General features: G+C 36.4%; 1 protein-coding gene across 3 annotated transcripts; it reads right to left on the reverse strand.

Annotated features, from left to right (window-relative positions):
- Positions 1-467: 467 nt before the first annotated feature.
- Positions 468-15,866, reverse strand: LOC106163953 (uncharacterized). Of its 3 annotated transcripts, none has more exons than XM_087015690.1 (3): positions 15,391-15,866; positions 1,810-3,979; positions 468-1,574 (listed from the first exon to the last, which is right to left on the reverse strand). In XM_087015690.1, the coding sequence occupies exons 1-3, from the start codon at positions 15,745-15,747 to the stop codon at positions 1,387-1,389; spliced, it is 2,715 nt and encodes a 904-aa protein (XP_086871816.1). In that variant the 5' UTR covers positions 15,748-15,866; the 3' UTR covers positions 468-1,386. The 3 variants fall into 3 exon arrangements, with proteins under 3 accessions (XP_086871816.1, XP_086871826.1, XP_086871823.1); XM_087015700.1 differs by lacking the exon at positions 15,391-15,866 and adding an exon at positions 11,478-11,510; XM_087015697.1 differs by lacking the exon at positions 15,391-15,866 and adding an exon at positions 6,514-6,736.
- Positions 15,867-17,858: the final 1,992 nt, after the last annotated feature.

Below are 17,858 nucleotides of genomic sequence, written 5' to 3' on the forward strand. Positions count from 1 at the left end.
TTATAATTTAGCAAATGCATGTTTTCGTTCTTGCATTGCTCTCGATGCCAGTCTCAATTCAACTTAAATTTTCTTAGCACACTGACAGGGTTGTTATGTTCTTAATTCAATTCTTATTAAGAGGGGGATAATAATAATAATAATAATAATAATAATAATAATGTTTCATTTGGTTCATGATTACATATGCAAATATTTGGTACCTGGCCAACATTGTAATGTATGTCATGAATGTATGCCCAGCTCTGCAGAAATTTATATCGATGACAGTAATTAATTGAAAAAGGGAGGCTAATTATGTGAGAATAAGTTTACTTCTCTTTTTACAATTTTGGACTTTTCAAATGTAAAAATGACTGAACTGTACTGAAACTAACATGACTACAAAAACTAGAATAATAAAATGTATGAAAATATAAATCAGTTGAATTGTACAATTTCATGAGCACTGACATAAATACCTGTACTGTAAAAAGATGAAAAACTATACATTTATTTGATAAAGTTTTTATAAATTATAAACATATAATAGAGAAGTAATTTGATAGTATAATCTGTATAAATTATATACAGAAGAGTCCAGTAGGACAAATTGCACAAAACATGTTTGATTATTGAAATAAAGAAAGTGGGTGATAACTAAAAAGAAAAATATGAATTCGATGTAAACTAACGACTTTCTCATTGTTTGAAAACAGACAATCAAAATGTATCAAGTTAAGTCACTACACTCTCACAGTTTTGTCCAGTCCAAACAGACAATTAGAGCTCTACATTACCTCTTTTGCATGTAAATGTGCTTTTCTATTGGAATGTATACTTTCACCAAATCAATTTTCAGTAAATTAACATTTTGGATATAAAACCCTTGCCGGAGGTGCCCATGAATTTTTCTGAGAAGTAAATTATACTGTGTGAAGTGACCTCATAAATCTCAGCTACCCCTATACATAAAATTCGATTCTCTGCGTTTTTTTTTTTTTTTTTTTTTTTTTTCATGTAGTAATCAAACTAGAGGTTTCTTCAAATCAACTCAAATCGTGTCTAATGTAGAATCCAAGAACCAAAAACAACATTTGGTTAACACTAAAAATAAATTACCCAATGTTACTAAAAGAGAAAATTATGCAATCAAAAGTTGAGCCATTAAATTATAGTGTTTTTGTCCTTTTTGGTAACATTAAGGTATTTCATTCTGGTTGTTAATGAGTTCTTGTTTTTCAATAAAATTTTTAGAAACATATCAGGCAAGTAGTTTCAGTTGTAGGTTTCGGTAAAAAAATGCTATCAAATATAGAAAATAATTTAATTGAATTCTGTGGGGCATTAACAACTGTTGTAAACAAAGAATGAATAAGCATCCCCGGTAAATGATGAAAAAATTGGTTAACTACAGAAAGTCTCAATGATGGACTCTATACAATCAAAATACATCTCCATTCTGGGTGTTTGTCCACTTTCTCTTTGTGAAAACTTTGCCCTGAGTTCTTGGACTACCTCTGTGACTCTGTCCTCACTCTCTGTGTTTTCTGAGATAATGCTCTGTCTGGCCCAGATGGGCATGTAGATGTTCTCTGGTGTAACAAAGAAAATGTATAAATAAACCAACCTGTTGACTAACTTTAGACAAAATGCATTTCAGCATCAAACTGTATTTAATTTATTGTTGTGCAGCAATAAGTGAGAGACTCTGATTACCAGCAATAAAAAAACTTGGTCTAGAAAATAACTGGAGAGGCCAAATTGGACTGTAAAATAAAAAATTTACATGCGAGTTAAAAGGGCAAAATATATCAAAATTTTTGTTACCTTTTTTTATCCTTACATAACTTTCCACTAACATGAACAGAAGCATCACCAGTTCCTCCATGTCACTTGTGTTGTGTCCTGGGCAAGGCTTGTGATCCTGATCCTCAGGGGTGGGGCTACAGCCTGGGGATGAGGGAGGGGTCAAGTTACCAGTGGCACGTGGCGGGGGAACACAGTCTTTGTAACATTCCAGCATATCCAAAAGACTACCATGGCCATTTTTCATGTATATAGCATAGTCTCCATCACAGTAATCCTCCAGAATCCTTTGCACTACATGAAGTCGCAGAAGATGATTACATATTGTAGACAGCAGAAGATGACGTGTTTCTTTACTTGGCTGCATTATGTAATTTCTGGCCAGTTCAACTGCAATTTTTCTAGCACTGTCAATGGGATGTGGAGTCACGCTCAAAGAGAGTGACAACAGTTTCTGAATGAGGGGCAAGACTTCTGGTACATCCTTGTGGCACACAGAACTATCATCCTCACTCAGTGCAATTTCTCTTTTTACATTGTGTTTTGAGAATGAAGCTGTGACATTGTCATGTTCCCCCAAAACAAAGCAACTACACAACCATGCCAATATTTGTTGCACATGTTGGAAGTTGCTTTCAGCACAGAGCCACCTATATACCACAGACTTCTTGACATCTCTCTGATCAGATAAGTTGTGCTGTGCCAATTCCATCTCCAGGTAACTGACTATTATTTCAAGCCCTAGCGCAGTACTGGCAACAGACAGAGGCTCTTGCTCATTCACACTGTCAGGAAGGCTCAGACATCTGAGAATGTGTTCAATATGATCCCACTGGAAAGGAATATTCCTCTTTGGGGGATGAAGAGTCTGAACATGTTTAAGTGCCTTATAAGCCTTGCTGGTGATTGTATAATCTTTACTTATAATGAGTATGTCTTTCAAAATGTCAACAACCATCTTTTCTGAAGGGCGCATTCTGCTAGTGGTAAAATCCTCCACCATTTTGGTCACATGAAAGTTAAATGAATTTCCTTCTTCCAAGCAAGCCTCTATGGAATGAACTTGTGCAGACGTGAATGACTTTGGTTGTACATCACTGCCTAAATTGGCATCTATACCTGGTTTACTGACCAGAAGTTGATGGCTACTTGTACTGAATTTCCTGAGTGAACTCACACTGGTTTGTTGTTCTTCTTCTTCTTCATCCTCTGGTGGTGCATCAGTAGAATGTAGCAAATGCTGAAGCGAGGTTCGCACAATCTGGTCAGATACATTCCTTTCTGCCTTCAAGTGTTTTTTGGGTGATGCACATTCAAAATCACTATCTTCTTCAACAGCAGATTTTCTTCGTTTTTTGCTGAATGTGCAGTCATCTTTCCAATCAGTGTGAAAAGTATGCTCTCTTTCTTTTCTTTTTACAATACCTGTACATTTTTGAACTTCTGTGATCCTGCGTTTCTTTTTGCAAGATTTGGCACCCTCCCTTTGTTTTTTCTCTTTCAACACATTAGGACATAAAGACAGGGGCTGATTTATCTCATTGTCACTGTCACTGACAAGATCAATCAATACTTCCTCAAGACCAAGATCTCCCTCAAAATGCTGTTTACTGTATGTATCTTTGTGTAAGGGGATCCCCTCTTCAGTATCAGAGTTGCTTATATCACTGTAACAGAAAATGGGCCTTGATTTGGACTTCTCTGTATCTGACTCACTGCTTATGTCACTACAGTCCAATACATGGTATCCGTTTTCTGCTGATGATTGTCTGGTAACACTATGATCTGCTTCTGATTCACAATCACTTATATCACTGTACTGATTAGTATCATACCTTTTCTTTTTAGCAGGACTTTCCTGATCATCGTCAAAGTTTCCTTGTTGTTGTACTCTACTCGGTGCCACTTTTAATTTTGATACAGCAGTTCTCAGCTTCTTTAAATTAAGACTGATGTTTGATTTATTTTTTATGTCTTTCAAAGTATGTTCTTTTTGAGCAGTAAAGTCATTTGAGATTTTGTGATAGCATTCTTTTTCTAGAAACTGTGTGGTATCCTCACTGTCACAGCCTAACTGGTTTTCTTTTCTGGTAGTTTGCTGGGACAATAAAGAAAAACTTCCAAACTCTCCTCCATCCAACTGGTAATCAGTCTTTACATCTGGTGGTGGTGTGTCTTGCTCTTTATAGGTCTGGGGAAGAAAATAATGGTGTTATATAGTTTTAAACAAATCTCTAAGGATTTAAAGTAAATTATCCCAAGGTCAGCGCTTTGAACAGTAGGATAAGGGCACTTGCTTTTCACCTACATGCTCGCCTGTATTTTTTTAGCTTTGGCATTCATCCTGTTGTTCTAAGTGCCAGCCTTGGAATAAGTCAGTTGCAGCAAGAAGCAACTTCTTGGTTACAGCTACTCATTGTCCATTGTCCACTCGCTATAATTAGGCTGATATAATTAGGCTCAGCTGTGCCTCATTATTATTATGCTCTTGTATGTTGCATGCAGCAGACAACTCATGTTGCAACTAGTCTTTAAAGTGTTAAAATATCATAACAATTGTTCTTTAATGTGTCTGAGAACTACAGTGCTTAGGGGAAGGTGTAATTTGAACCAGATAAGCATTATCTTTATAGATCTTTTTTTAACTATGGTAGACTATAAGGGTCTTATCACTTGACTATATTTTTACAGTTTTGTTATACAATAGGATTTTGTTATACAACAGTTATACATGTATATACACTCCTGTTAGTGTTATGCCTGGTAAAAGGTGACAAAATGGGGACAGCGCGCTGTGCCGAAGGTTCGCTGTGCCGAGGGTTCACTGTGCCGACAAAACCGGAAAATTGGTCTAAAATCGGCTAAGTTTTTCCGGAGCCCCAAAATCAAAGGTTCGCTATGCCGAAAGGGTCGCTGCGCCGAGGGTTCGCTGCGCCGAAAAAGTCGGCTACCCATCACCCATTGTGCTTGTTATGTAACGTGGCGAGCAGTGGCCTTTTTTGAAAATAAACGAGTTTTAAAAGTTCTCTTCTTCTATCCGTACCATTTGGATTTGTTAAAACTGCGCATTGAAGATTTATCCTTATGGACATAAACATCTTAAATCGCTTTAAATAATCAGTTCTGTAAGTTAATATATTAATTATTTTTGGCACTATGGGCGTCACCCACATTTAGGAAATTACTGACAAGAAAACATTCTCTAATTATTTTTGGCGAACTTGTTGTAGTTATTGGGTGTGTGTAAAATTAACATCTTTTTAAAAACAATCGGCATAGCGAACCCTCGGTATAGCGAACCTTCGGCTCAGCGAACCCTCGGCATAACGAACCTTCGGCATAGCGAACCCTCGGCACAGCGAACCTTCGGCATAGCGAACCTTCGGCATAGCGAAGCGCACCCGACAAAATGAGCATTTGTGACTAATTTCTGTGTTGCAATGAATTGCCTAAGGGACAACTTCTTAATACAGGAGCTAAAAACTTTTCACATGACACCATTTGAAATACATATTATATGAAATGAAAAGGGTGATCATACAATGTGTGTAATGCACTAAAGGTAGATAACAAAGGTAAGAAAAATGACTAGTCCATCATATTATATTATAATAATAACTTGGGTACCTTCAATAAGTGATATTAACATGAAAGGTTAGACTATAAAATGTGAGTAAAACACTTTCCTATTTTAGAAATGCAACATTCCCTTTCACTATGACACTCAAATTTTAACCAGATGATGAAAAATCCACAAATGGCCAAAACTGTTGTTAACTAGTGAGATAACATCGTAATTTCACCATTATCATTTCAGGTGCATAACTGTACATTCACTTCCCACACTACATAATCCCTTTGACACCTAAATTTAAAGCTGTTTAAAGCTCCCAAAGGGGACATAATCTTACATCATTTCATATCATATCAGATAAAAGTTTTCAAATAACCAGGGTGCAGATTAAGCACTTACCAACTAGCAAATGCTTGTGCTTTTCAACTTTGACAAACACCATAACCAGAGAAAAAGCCTATTTCTTCTTTTTGTGAAAAAGTTAAGGCCTATATTCTTTACCTTTACATACCTAACTAAGGGAATACATGTAGCAAAGAAAATCTGTGAAGCATATGTCTTTATCACATCAGAGGTTGGATCCTTACCCTAAGCAAATATATATTATGCTGCTACATTTACACAAAACTCAAGCTTTTTATCTGATATCCTTATTACATAACAATCAGAGTTGCCTGTATAGCTTCTATATTTGCTTTAATATATGTTATAAAATATCAGCATATCCTTTCAAATGAAGACAATCCCATTCAGCCTTCTAGATGCAATTATTGGTCTATAGTAGCCACAAAATTTTCTGCTAGGTGACCTACTTGATACCCGTTTTGAAAATGTATGCATGCACAATGATAGCTTAATAAAACATCAAACATAACTTAAAGCATAAATCCAGTTGTTTCTATTTTTGCTTTGATATCATGTAGATAATTTACCCATAAATCCCTCTAACCACAAGTTTGCATAGAAGCCACAAAAATATTGCAAAACTTCGATTGAGAATAAAAATAAAAAGTAATCATATTTATTAATATGGTAATAACAAAACCAGTTAATATCCAAAATGTAATCCAAATGTCAAAATATTCATTTAAACATAAAGATCAGAGCGCTATCCAAGCCATTCGAAATACCTGTAACAAAAATTTATGTACCTTTAGTAACTGTTCAATAACAGACCAAGCACAGTGGTCCATGGACAAAATTCCCAGCATCATGAAATTTCCTACTTCTATACAAAAACAAGAGCGTGTGCACATGCTTCCTGTCACTTCACTATGATCAAAGTGTAACCAGTATTAAATCACATGATTATGCTGTGCTATGTTGATAACCTATTCTAACCATCCAAGTTAAGCCACATCATCATTAAACCCCAATGCCACCAATGGCTGGCAGACACAAGGCATATCAGTGTGACTCATGACAAATGGCTTTATCAGGTAGAGTTACAGGATCAATTTTTAATGCAAATGCTGGTATCGAGTTTCATTCTTGACTGTTATTTCTTTCAAACTGCCACATGATCACTTGATTATAGAAAAAATATGAACACTTGATTAAAATGTTTAAAATGTTTGTAAAATGAATCAAATTTGTTGTATAGTAAAACAATAGCTTACTTATAAAATTTCACTAGATCAAATAGCTACATGTATAAAATGCTTCCAATATTAGAAATTCCAACTAATACCATGATATGGTGTTTCTCTTCTCAGGGATCTGCATATATCTATTCTTTAACTGACCCCTATATATTTTTCTATGGCAGAGATATTGAGTAACCTAAGATTATCCAGGAAACCCAGCTATTGGAGCAACTGATCAAACCTTGCTGACAATAAAAAATATTCTCCACTTGATTCTCCACTTGACTGAGTAAACAAGGCAGCAAATCTGTCAAATATACATACATAAAGCAGAAAATAAAAATGCATGTAATAGGTTATTTGTCAATTTTGATGCAATATTACATAATGCTAAATCAACAACAAATTTTAATTAGGCACAACACAGTGGCAGATGGAGGCCGTCTTCTGGGTCCCGGAAGATGGTCAGATGTTCAGTTTACATTGATGGGCATCAAATTTTTTCTATCGGGAGACGGTAAGGAATTTTCAAGATTTTGTTGAAGATCTTCTTACTTTGTCTGTGACAGTCTTACGTGACTTTCCTACTCACTTCAGTAATAATAGTTGCCATGAGACCATAATCACCTTGAGTGGTTTAGATCATATCAAAAGCTGACGGTCGTCCAAATTAACTATCATCTGTTGACAAGCTTACTAATTGCTGATGCAATTAAAATACCTGGTAGTTGACCAGAGGGTAAGCTAGAGCACGTAAACAATTAACTATTTAATTACACACCGTCGCACTCCCAAGCCAGGTTATGACAGGTAACTCGACCTGTAAGATTCTTGGTAGGCATTAATATGTTTTCAATATCCTTCTCTTATTTCATGAGGTAATGTTATTGGTACTCTTAAATGACTTTTGATATCCATATTTAAAACAAGTGAGTTTAAGCATGGTTCCTCAACATTCATGAAAGAGATCACTCTCAGGGTATCTTGAAGCATGTGTATGCCCAGGCAATACTTCTGAGGAAGAAAACGAGAGAATAGTGAAATAGTGTTGTGTGCACTGAGAATTTATTTATTTGTTTCTTAGCTATATTCAACCTCAGGATATATAATTTGAAACCTAAGTACTAGGTCTTTACATGCTTTGCACCAGCTTTTTAAGTAGGTCATATTTTTTCACGACACATTCGCTTCTTCAAGCAGTGGGAATGGAGGCAAAAAAGACCTAACGCCTAAAAAAAAAAAATTAATAAAATAAAAAAAAATAAATTAATAATAATTATAATATAATAATAATATAAAGTTTCCAGGTAGTGGTCCTTTCAGCAAACTTGGGAAAAGAATTATAAATAACCTTGCCCTTACTAACAGTTAAACAGTAAGTTCTGGATTTAAGGTAGATCGGTCGTTACATGTTCCAACGTTCGAATTTTTTTAAAAAATTTTTTGTTTGAAGAGACACCCAAGTACATTAAAAATTTGCAAAATAAATTGGGGGTCACCGACCAAATAAGAGAACTAGGCCCAAATATGATACACCCTGCATATCGCACTAGTCTCCACTAGTGTTTTTTCACTAAAGCATTATTTTTTATGACTTTCTGACGTTCGAATTTTTAAAAAAAAATTTTTGTGGAAAGAGGCCTCCAAGTACATTGAAATTTTCCAAAAAAATTGGGGGTCACCGACCAAATAAGAGAACTACGCCAACTTGAAGTGCGTCACACCCTGCATGACGCACTAGTCCCCATTCAAATCAATGGGCAAATGGGTGTTTTTTCACCAAAACGTTATTTTTTATTATTATTTTCTAACGTTTGGATTTTTTTAAAAAACTTTTTGTGTAAAGAGGCATCCATGTACATTTAAATTTTGCCAAAAAAAATTGGGGGTCACCGACTAAATAAGAGAACTACGCCAAGTTGAAGTGCGTTACACCCTGTGTGACGCACTAGTCGGAAGTCCCCATTCAAATCAATGGGAAAATGGGTGTTTTTGCACTAAATCATTTTTATTTATTTATTTATTTTATTTATTTATTTTTTTTTGTGTGTGTGTGTGTGTGTGTGTGTGTGGAGAGAGACATCTAAGTACATTAAAAACTTTCATTATGTTTAACAGTTGAAGTGAGTATACTCAGCTATTTTCAGATTTGTCATACTGAGAAGGTGTAAGCCATTAACTTTACAACAAAATTATTGAAGAGAGTAATAAGGGAAATACTCATGCATATGAAAATAGTTAATTGCCGTTGTTATTTATTAATGAATATAACATGAACGTGACATCGTAAACACTGTGTTGTCAAGTAAAATGAAGCGTCTGATACAAAGTATCAAATGCGGCATTCACGTGCTTGCTTGCGGTGCACAATTTTTCTGTATAATAAAACGCAGTTTCAATTTTGATTAGTGAATTCTCTTCAAGCTGTATGGCCATTTTCTGAACATTTGTATAAGCTACGAAATATTTCTCAGTCCAAATTTCTCTAAGTCCAAATCGGTGGCGTTACGACGCACTTCCGGTTTTTGTCGAAATCTAAGCCAGGGGGTGGAAACGCGCTACTTATATGATTAGGACGAGCCTAGCCGTCAGTACCGGATATTGTTTTGTGACCTTGAGGAGCAATTAAGTTTGGTCTTTGCGGCACGTATGAACAGTAGTTGAACTACCACACCTGGGTCTTTTGTTTTTGACAACTGTTCACTCGTCATCGAGGTGCTTGTTCACGACTACAGGCTGATATCTACTAGTACTGCCAGTGGCTTCATTAGTAACGTTCCCACAATACTTAGTTTTCTGTCTGTGCGTACATACCCTGAAAATGGTTAGCCTCACTGACGAGAACAATGGACGTTTCTCACCCCTCTCTAGGATTACCCCTGTCTAAGCTAAGGTTTGCAGCACATTCAGGGCGTTCTACCTCAAAATGTACGCAGCCGCTTTGATTGGAATTTACAACTCTTATTCTTTACATGATATAGCACCTACGTGCATAACGTGCTACAGTTGTCGTATGGAATCATAGTCGACAAACGTTGTCGAAAACCTGTATCGATCGTATGGAGTTACAGACAAGTTGATATTGTGTGTTTATCTTATAGATAATTGTTTTATTTCCTCAAATTGATAAAACAGACTGAAGTGTCGTTAGAGACGATTGACGATGCGCTGAAATTGCGCAAAACGTCAAATTACGTAACGACCGATCTACCTTAAAAGGTTTATTAATTCTGTGAAAAAATATTGGTAACTGTGATAATTGAATGAGGTACTAGTCGGGGCTGACTGGTAGGTATATGACCTAAAATAAAGGTATTTAGAAGTGAGCAGTGATGATAATAATGTTGTTTCTTTTTTATTCCCTCGTATTTATAAATTTTTTAAAAAAATTTAATGTAGCATTCCCATTAATATCATTAATTTTATTATCCACATGTAGGTCCCTTTTTTATTTACTAGCTTTCTCAGTCATTAAGGGGGGAATGTAGGTTGGAGATTTTCTCTTAAAATAAAGGCCTTAGCTTTTTTTATTCCTTTCATATTCAATTAATGTATCTTCAAAACATCTAATTAATTATTATGCTTTAAACACAGCTCCAACTTCATCGTGTGACATAATATTGGGATTTTGGGAACAAAAACACCATTTTTAAACACCTGATTTTCTCTGGCACCTGGACAGCTATAAACATGCTTTTAATGGTATTATAACATTTGAACAAAGTACTACATAAGGGAGTCAGGGATTTTTCTTTAGAGACTTATTGTTGATTTTATCTATAAAAATGTGAAATTACATCAAAATATAAAGGAATTTTCACTTTCAAAGTTGATTGGACAAGAGAGGATCAATCAAGATTTTTTAAAAAGCACTTGTCTTAATAAGCATGGTGAATTTGGTCTCCCTCAGGTGTACAGGTAGACAGTTATAGCTCGCTTCGATAACGCTATCTCTTCAATCTGGAAAGCGAAGAAAACGAGCAAAAACCCTTTCAGGGAGGTTAATTGTCTTAATAGCAAATTAAATTGTTGACAGCTTTACCTGTTATCGTTCTGACCATCGTGAAGATGGGTACTCTATTGTCGGTTGAAATTAGTTTGTTTGCATGCATTTGGATGTCAGAAAATCTTATTTTTGTATCAATCTAACCTCCTGTTAGTAACTTCAAGGGGTTACCGCTAGCACTGCCAGAATGATTGACAGGCAATCAAGTAAGCTCTAACTACTCAACCAATCAGTGGCCACGTCAATTGACGAAGGGGCAAGTGTTAGGGATGTGCTCTAGGATGTGTACACAATAACAACATCGCAGGAATTCTTGTCCACATTCGCCGAGTGAAAAATGGTACGAAAACACGGTCGTGTTACAGGACGCCAATTGGACCATCAACAACAAGAAATAAATGCAACCAGGCAGGGCTTGTTTGAGGAAATGTGTTAAGTTGTGTTAGTCAGAAACTGGGATGATTATTGAAGAAAAAAACACCATGTTGGCCTTGAAAGTGCATACATGCATCCAGAACTGTACCTCGCGGTATATCAGCATTTAGGTTGAAAATGCTAGGACTTATTCTCCAGCTCATATCTCATAGCCGAAATGAATAATTCTGAAAAATCAAAATGTTATAAATACTACAGCTTTTACGTGATCTCAGCTTATTATTGTTCACGCAAAAAAGGGAGTCTAGCAATGTCATTAGCTCTATTTGCGTACGCTTTTTTTGCACATGTACTGAAATTTTACGCCACCCGATGAAAGGGTACGCTAGGGCTTAAGTCTTTTATTTCTGCAAAGCAACCTTGTATACGATTCTAGTCAGTACTCAACCAAATGTTTATGTCGATGTCACTCAGAAAAAGTCCAAAACACAGAAATTATCACCATCGTCACATCGTAATCATTAGTTGTCAAGTTAAAGATTTGATAAACATGCGCCTCGATGCTAAGCCAGATGGCCCAAGTTGCATAGATCTATAAATTCTGACAACTGTATAGAGCTGCTGTCGAAGATTGATTGATAGTTTGACGGATGCTGTCACAGGTAGCAAGCAGAGAAATGTTTCTCTTTTTTTGTATTTCAAAATGTTAAGAAGAAAATTGAAAGTACATGTATAGCAACAAGCAATTCAAGGGAAAATGTGTATTGCAAGCAAATCCAATGTGTTGGAAAAGATTCTCCTTAGCGCTGATCACAATCAAGAGCGACTAACAAAACCTAAAGCAAAACAATAGGCAGTGCTTTGCTGATCGCTGTTTATGACAAAGGGAGTATGACACGTTCCTGTTTTATTGTTTGGCGAGTCGTGCTGATGCTGCGAAGGTCCTCCCACAGAGTTTACCCATGCCAACAGCCCTTGGCAATGAAGGCAGGGCACAGACCAAGCCACTGGTGCCGATGACTGCAGCATCAAAATCCTCAGAAAAAACATATTTTTTGTTCGAAATGTAAAAATGTTATTCTGTTAAATGTTAGATACACATTTAACCAATAATTAGACATAAAAAACCAAATGACGATTTTTAGCCGTATTTGGGTACATCCACCCCTTAAAAACAGGTTATCTGGACTAGATAAATACTTCAGTTTTCATGGGTGAAATGCCATTTTGCTTAAAATTTTAAAAATTTTTGTTGGGGGAATTCTCCCAAACCTCCCACCTGGAGGGAAAGGCAACCCCCACCTGCAGAGGGGGGAAGGCGACCCCCACTCCCACACCAGCCTTCCACTATTAGTAAGTCCAAACCTGTTTCAGTGTATGTGTGTGTGTGTGTGTCACATAACAGACTGATGTGCTTTACTTTTTTTTGCAAAAATGGAAAAAGTAAGCACTGCAATAAAACTATAGGACAACATCATGTGACTCATTTTCAGTTTCTTTGAGTGCAGTAAAGTTGACTTCTCGTTCTTATTATTGGCGTGGTATATATATATATATATATATATATATATATATATATATATATATATATATTACATCTATTAGGGCGCATTCCCATAGATTTTAGATCGATCTATCCCCGTGGGGAGTCTCACTAGATTACTGTCAAATAATCCGGCTTAAATGTCTGTCCCACCTACTACAAGCTGTAAGGGGGTAATTAACTTCCATGTGAGGTCGGCTGACAGCAATTTAGCATGAACCCCCAGGGAGTTAGGTCGATCTAGTAAGATCGATCTAAATCTCTGGAAATGCACTCTTAGCCTTGTGGATGTTGCCATTTTTATTTGGCTAACTGTAAATGTGTAATTACTGGTTTGGCAATTGCAGTCGGGCTACCAGTTGCTGAAATTAATGTTGGGCCCTGCACCCTAGGTACTTTAACAAACAACTTAGCAATCTCTTGAATCAACTTAGTATCAGCCCATCTAAAAAAATGACTAGTGAACTATGGAGGGCATTTATATCGCTTTTATGATGATGATGATGTGGACATTTGAAAATCTTGCAAAATGCACTAGTATCACCATTAGACTCTAAAATGCACTAGTATCACCATTAGACTCCAAGATTTTCCAAATTTTTGTAGAAAGAAAATTTAATCATTTTAGTTAATGAGAACATCTACTATTATCAACCTCTGAAAGGTATAAACGTCATTGTTCCAATTAATGCAACACATCTGCAACTTACATGTAAATCACCATATTCATAAAGGTTCATGTATATTGATGATAAACAGCATTCACTCATTGCTTTGATTGCGATTTCCTAATAACTTTCTGTAATTATCAAAAATCATCTTTTCTAAGAGCGCATTCTCAACGAATTAAGCCAGGCTTTACAAAGCCGGTGACCTAAAAATGGCAGACGTACATGAAAGAAAAACCGCCTAATCTTTTAATAGTCTCTCCGCCTCCCCACACGTCATCCCTGCGGGGTACAGTAATTAAATCTCGGCTCCGTTCGCCATGCGGAAGCTACCTGAGAAATATTAAGTGCGCATGCTTATCAGTTAAACTCATGGTGAAGAAAGCATGGCAGCTGAAGGCGATCGAAGGAAAAAAGCTCTTCTGTTCTATTATCTTTGAAAACAGAGACGAAAAAGGAATAATTTGGCCCGTAGAGCAGCAATGAATCGACTATCTACGGAGATAATATCCCCAGAGATATTCACGGAAATATTAGTGTTCGGAGCCGAGATTTAATTACTGTACCCCGCAGGGACGACGTGTGGGGAGGCGTGTGAGAGGCGGAGAGACTATTAAAAGATTAGGCGGTTTTTCTTTCATGTACGTCCGCCATTTTTAGGTCACCGGCTTTGTAAAGCCTGGCTTAATTCGTTGAGAATGCGCTCTTAGTGTTTTCTTAGATTCTACAACCACATAAACAAACTTGTTATCACTAGGAGTGACATCATTGCACATGCCAGCAGTTGCAAGTGTGACATCACAATGAAACCCTGACACACTTCTCATTCTCTTGTACATCTTAGTGCAGTTTACATTTTTTCTAATAACCCCTGAATCATACTGGCTGTTGAGTTCTCACCTCCCTTGAGAGGATACAGCCCAGCTGTCTTACACATGTATGGCCGCATTCAGAATAGTGGTCTTACTAGTCCACGGGTCAAATATGTCATCTAATACCCTAGCACGAAAATTAATGCGTTAGCACTCCTATTGACGATTCTGATATGTACTGGCTGTGCACAGCCAGTGCATATCAGAATCGTCAATAGGAGTGCTAATGCATGAATTTTCGTGCTACTAATACCCTAATAGACACTGAATAGATTCCCCGTGGAGAAGTATTCAAGTGGGTTGGCCATATTTGACTTGCAGACTAGTTAGTCAGCTGTTCTGAAAGTGGCCTATGAGGTGCTGAAAGCTAGCATACCAACAATATCTTTCATTGCCAGACCAGGATTAATATATTATTAAATGACTGGTGTCGCAATACTGTTTGAACCCATAGCACTCCCTAGGCAGGCAGGCTTAGCAATAGAGATCTCTTTTCCATAAGCCCATCATGCATACATGACAAAAGTGGACAGAGCTTAACACAAAATTAACAAACTGACTTCAATAGGCTAACATAATTGGGTTGATGTAACCTATTTTAGTCAAATTTGAAGCATTTTGCGGGAAAAAAAAGTAGTGAAAAAGTAGTGATGTGGCTACAGTAAGTGAAGAAAATAGCTGCTTTTTAACAAAGGCCTTCACCTTGCTAGTCTCAAGTATGGGTCTGCTTTGGTTGATTACAGATACTCGCAGCGCTAGTACTAGTAGTTTGGAATAACGACAAAAGTTATATGATATGATTTTGGGGTTCCCGTGGGGAAGGCCGACTTAAATAGAAGGGACTTAGTACCATGACATATAAGATATACATACCTTATTTGGCTTCGCTTGTCTCCCTTAGTCCAGTGCTATATGTTACATACAAAGTGCCAGTGTATGTACAAGTAGCACTCACACACATAAAGTAAAACGTCTTACCTTAAAACCTTTCTTCGATGTATCCAATGTCGGGTAACCACTTGCAGGTTTTATTTTCGTGCTTTCACCGAACGAGGCTTTCAGGCATCTACTGTTGGATGAGCGATGAAACGAATCGTCTTCACTGAAACTTGCACTTTCTTTTGATGTATTTGGCAAATGATTTGCTGTAGCTGCGAAAGGAGATTCTTTGACAGCAGAAGTCTGAAAAGTTGCAGAAGATGCAGCCAAAGGATGTATATCTAAAACTTCAATTTCATCGGAAGATATGTCTATTACATCACTCTCGTCCGTATCACTCGATATATATATAACTTGATTTTGTGAGCCCATCATAAATGCCTTAATGCACCCCATTATCCACTGCCCATTATCGATACATATTACCCCGCGTCCGCCATTTTGCTACTTGTCACGTGACTGAAATTCCCCACCATCACCATCTGTATTTTCGACAAGCTTACTCATGTGTTCATGATATTCGATGACGAGGCACGATACGGTATATGGTAAATTACTCCAATAAAAGTATCACCCAAAATTTTAACATAATGTTTAAAATATTTTTCTTTTTAATTTTTATTTTGGAGATGAATTGATTTTTTTAAATCTGTGGTTATTAATAAGTGAAAGTAGGCCCATGCACTTCTCGGATTTTACAGTAGGCCTACTGGCAGACCTAATTACCGACACATTAAACATTTTTACAGCGACAGTACCTGGAAACTGCTGAAATGCTGGACATTTAGATGTTTTCTTATTAAAGCTTCAGTCCATGCCGCCAAAAGAAAAAAAAACATATAATTTTTAAAACTATTTTTATTGTTATTATTATTTTTTATTATTACACCGGTCGTGAATTAGGTCGAGCATCGAGGTTGCATATTAGGCCTATGTTGCCCAATACAGCATATTGCAATGCTTGGATATAAAAAATTCTTATTAAGCGACTTATACTGGTATTTGTGGTAATTAAGTTAAGTACCAGTATCCTACCTTGTACCTTGCGAATCTCATTTATTAAAGTGTCGCAAAACAGAGCTCCCGAGTGAGACTTGAACTAGCTTTACATCTAGTAAAAATGCGTTTTTCATACCATGTCACAAACTTGCAAATATCTTAGTCATCTTACTGGCTGTACATCGACTAAATCGACAGATGGCCAGGATAACTACAGTACATGAAGGAAAAGGCCGTCTGAACTGGCCTGAATGACCTAAACTATCTCGAAAAATGAAAATATTCAGTACTAACGTCTACGTAAAGTTAACCTGCATATTTCCAAGTTTCGCCCTCAGGTCACCCTAAAATCATAATAATAATAACAAATAAATAAAAGTTAAACCCTAAAAAAATAATTAGAATTACGCTTGCCATTTTAACATATCAATGACAGTTGCTTTTAAAATCCGCATCGAATTGCTTTGAGGCCAAAATGTCTGAAGATGTTAGACAAACACGGGGTTTTGATTCAATGCTGCAAGCTCACGAGACGGTTCTTAATGCATATGATATGAAATGGAGACCGCCATAGATTTTTTTCTTCGCGAAACCTGATCACGCTATTTTTATAACTTACTGTAAAGCTGGTTTTACAAAAGGTCTCTAAGCTCCCAAACCCAATATAGAGGTGTATTTCACATGCTGAAGTGTCAAAAAAAAAATTAAATTGAATGAATTCAAAGTGGTCTTCCATTTTTTAAAAATACATGTGTATAGAACAAAAATCCACTATTGTCTCAATTTAAATTCAAATTTTTATTTTTACAATGTATTTTACATTACGCAAAGAGCCCTAAATGGTAACACCCTATGTTCCAAACACGTACGGTAGGGGAGACCGGGGCTAGTTGGACCCCGGGGTAAGTTGCCGGAGTCATTTAATTTTAATTTTTATACCGCGTTCCGATATATTTTGTAGTGGTAAATTAAATGTACAATGTATAACGTAAGGTTGTTTTTATAAATATTTAAAGTATTGCGTCATGGCTAGTACTAGGTAACGTATGTTCCCTAGAAAAATTGTCAAAATGTTTCATTTTGTTCAAGTACTTGGTGCAAGAGCAAACAATGTTTTCTTTTGCTGACCGAAAAATATATTGTGATACCAATGATAGTTTGACATTTCTGATATAATACTTGGAGCACGAGGGGATAAATAATTTATTTAATGTTTATTTTACTGTCGGTAGGGTGTATATTCCCGGGTTTTTAAAATTTTCAGTGACAAGCAAACATAAGTTGCTCAAAGACAATTAATTGCTCTATACAGATTTTTATAATTTTTTACAACGTTATGGCCCTACTTGTATTAAAGGCCAAAACCAATGATGACTGAATTTTCAAAGTGAGTAAAACGTTTCACAGTTGGACGTTTTGCATTTGTGACAGTAACGTATGTTCCTTTTTGGGGTTAGACGATGAATTTTATTATTATTATTATTATTATTCATGGTTCCAGGAGGGTG

This window comes from Lingula anatina, chromosome 1 (assembly GCF_051362555.1).
Source record: "Lingula anatina isolate TDL-2025a chromosome 1, LinAna3.0, whole genome shotgun sequence".
NCBI classification, from domain to species: domain Eukaryota; kingdom Metazoa; phylum Brachiopoda; class Lingulata; order Lingulida; family Lingulidae; genus Lingula; species Lingula anatina.

Bases quoted from the DNA above. Each gene is read 5' to 3' on its own strand.
- LOC106163953 (XM_087015690.1), bottom strand. From the start codon at position 15,747: ATGGGGTGCATTAAGGCATTTATGATGGGCTCACAAAATCAAGTTATA. The intron at 3,980-15,390 runs GTAAGACGTTTT...TTTCTTCCCCAG, and splicing joins CATCGAAGAAAGGTTTTAAG to ACCTATAAAGAGCAAGACAC. The intron at 1,575-1,809 runs GTAACAAAAATT...TTGTTACACCAG, and splicing joins TTATGTAAGGATAAAAAAAG to AGAACATCTACATGCCCATC.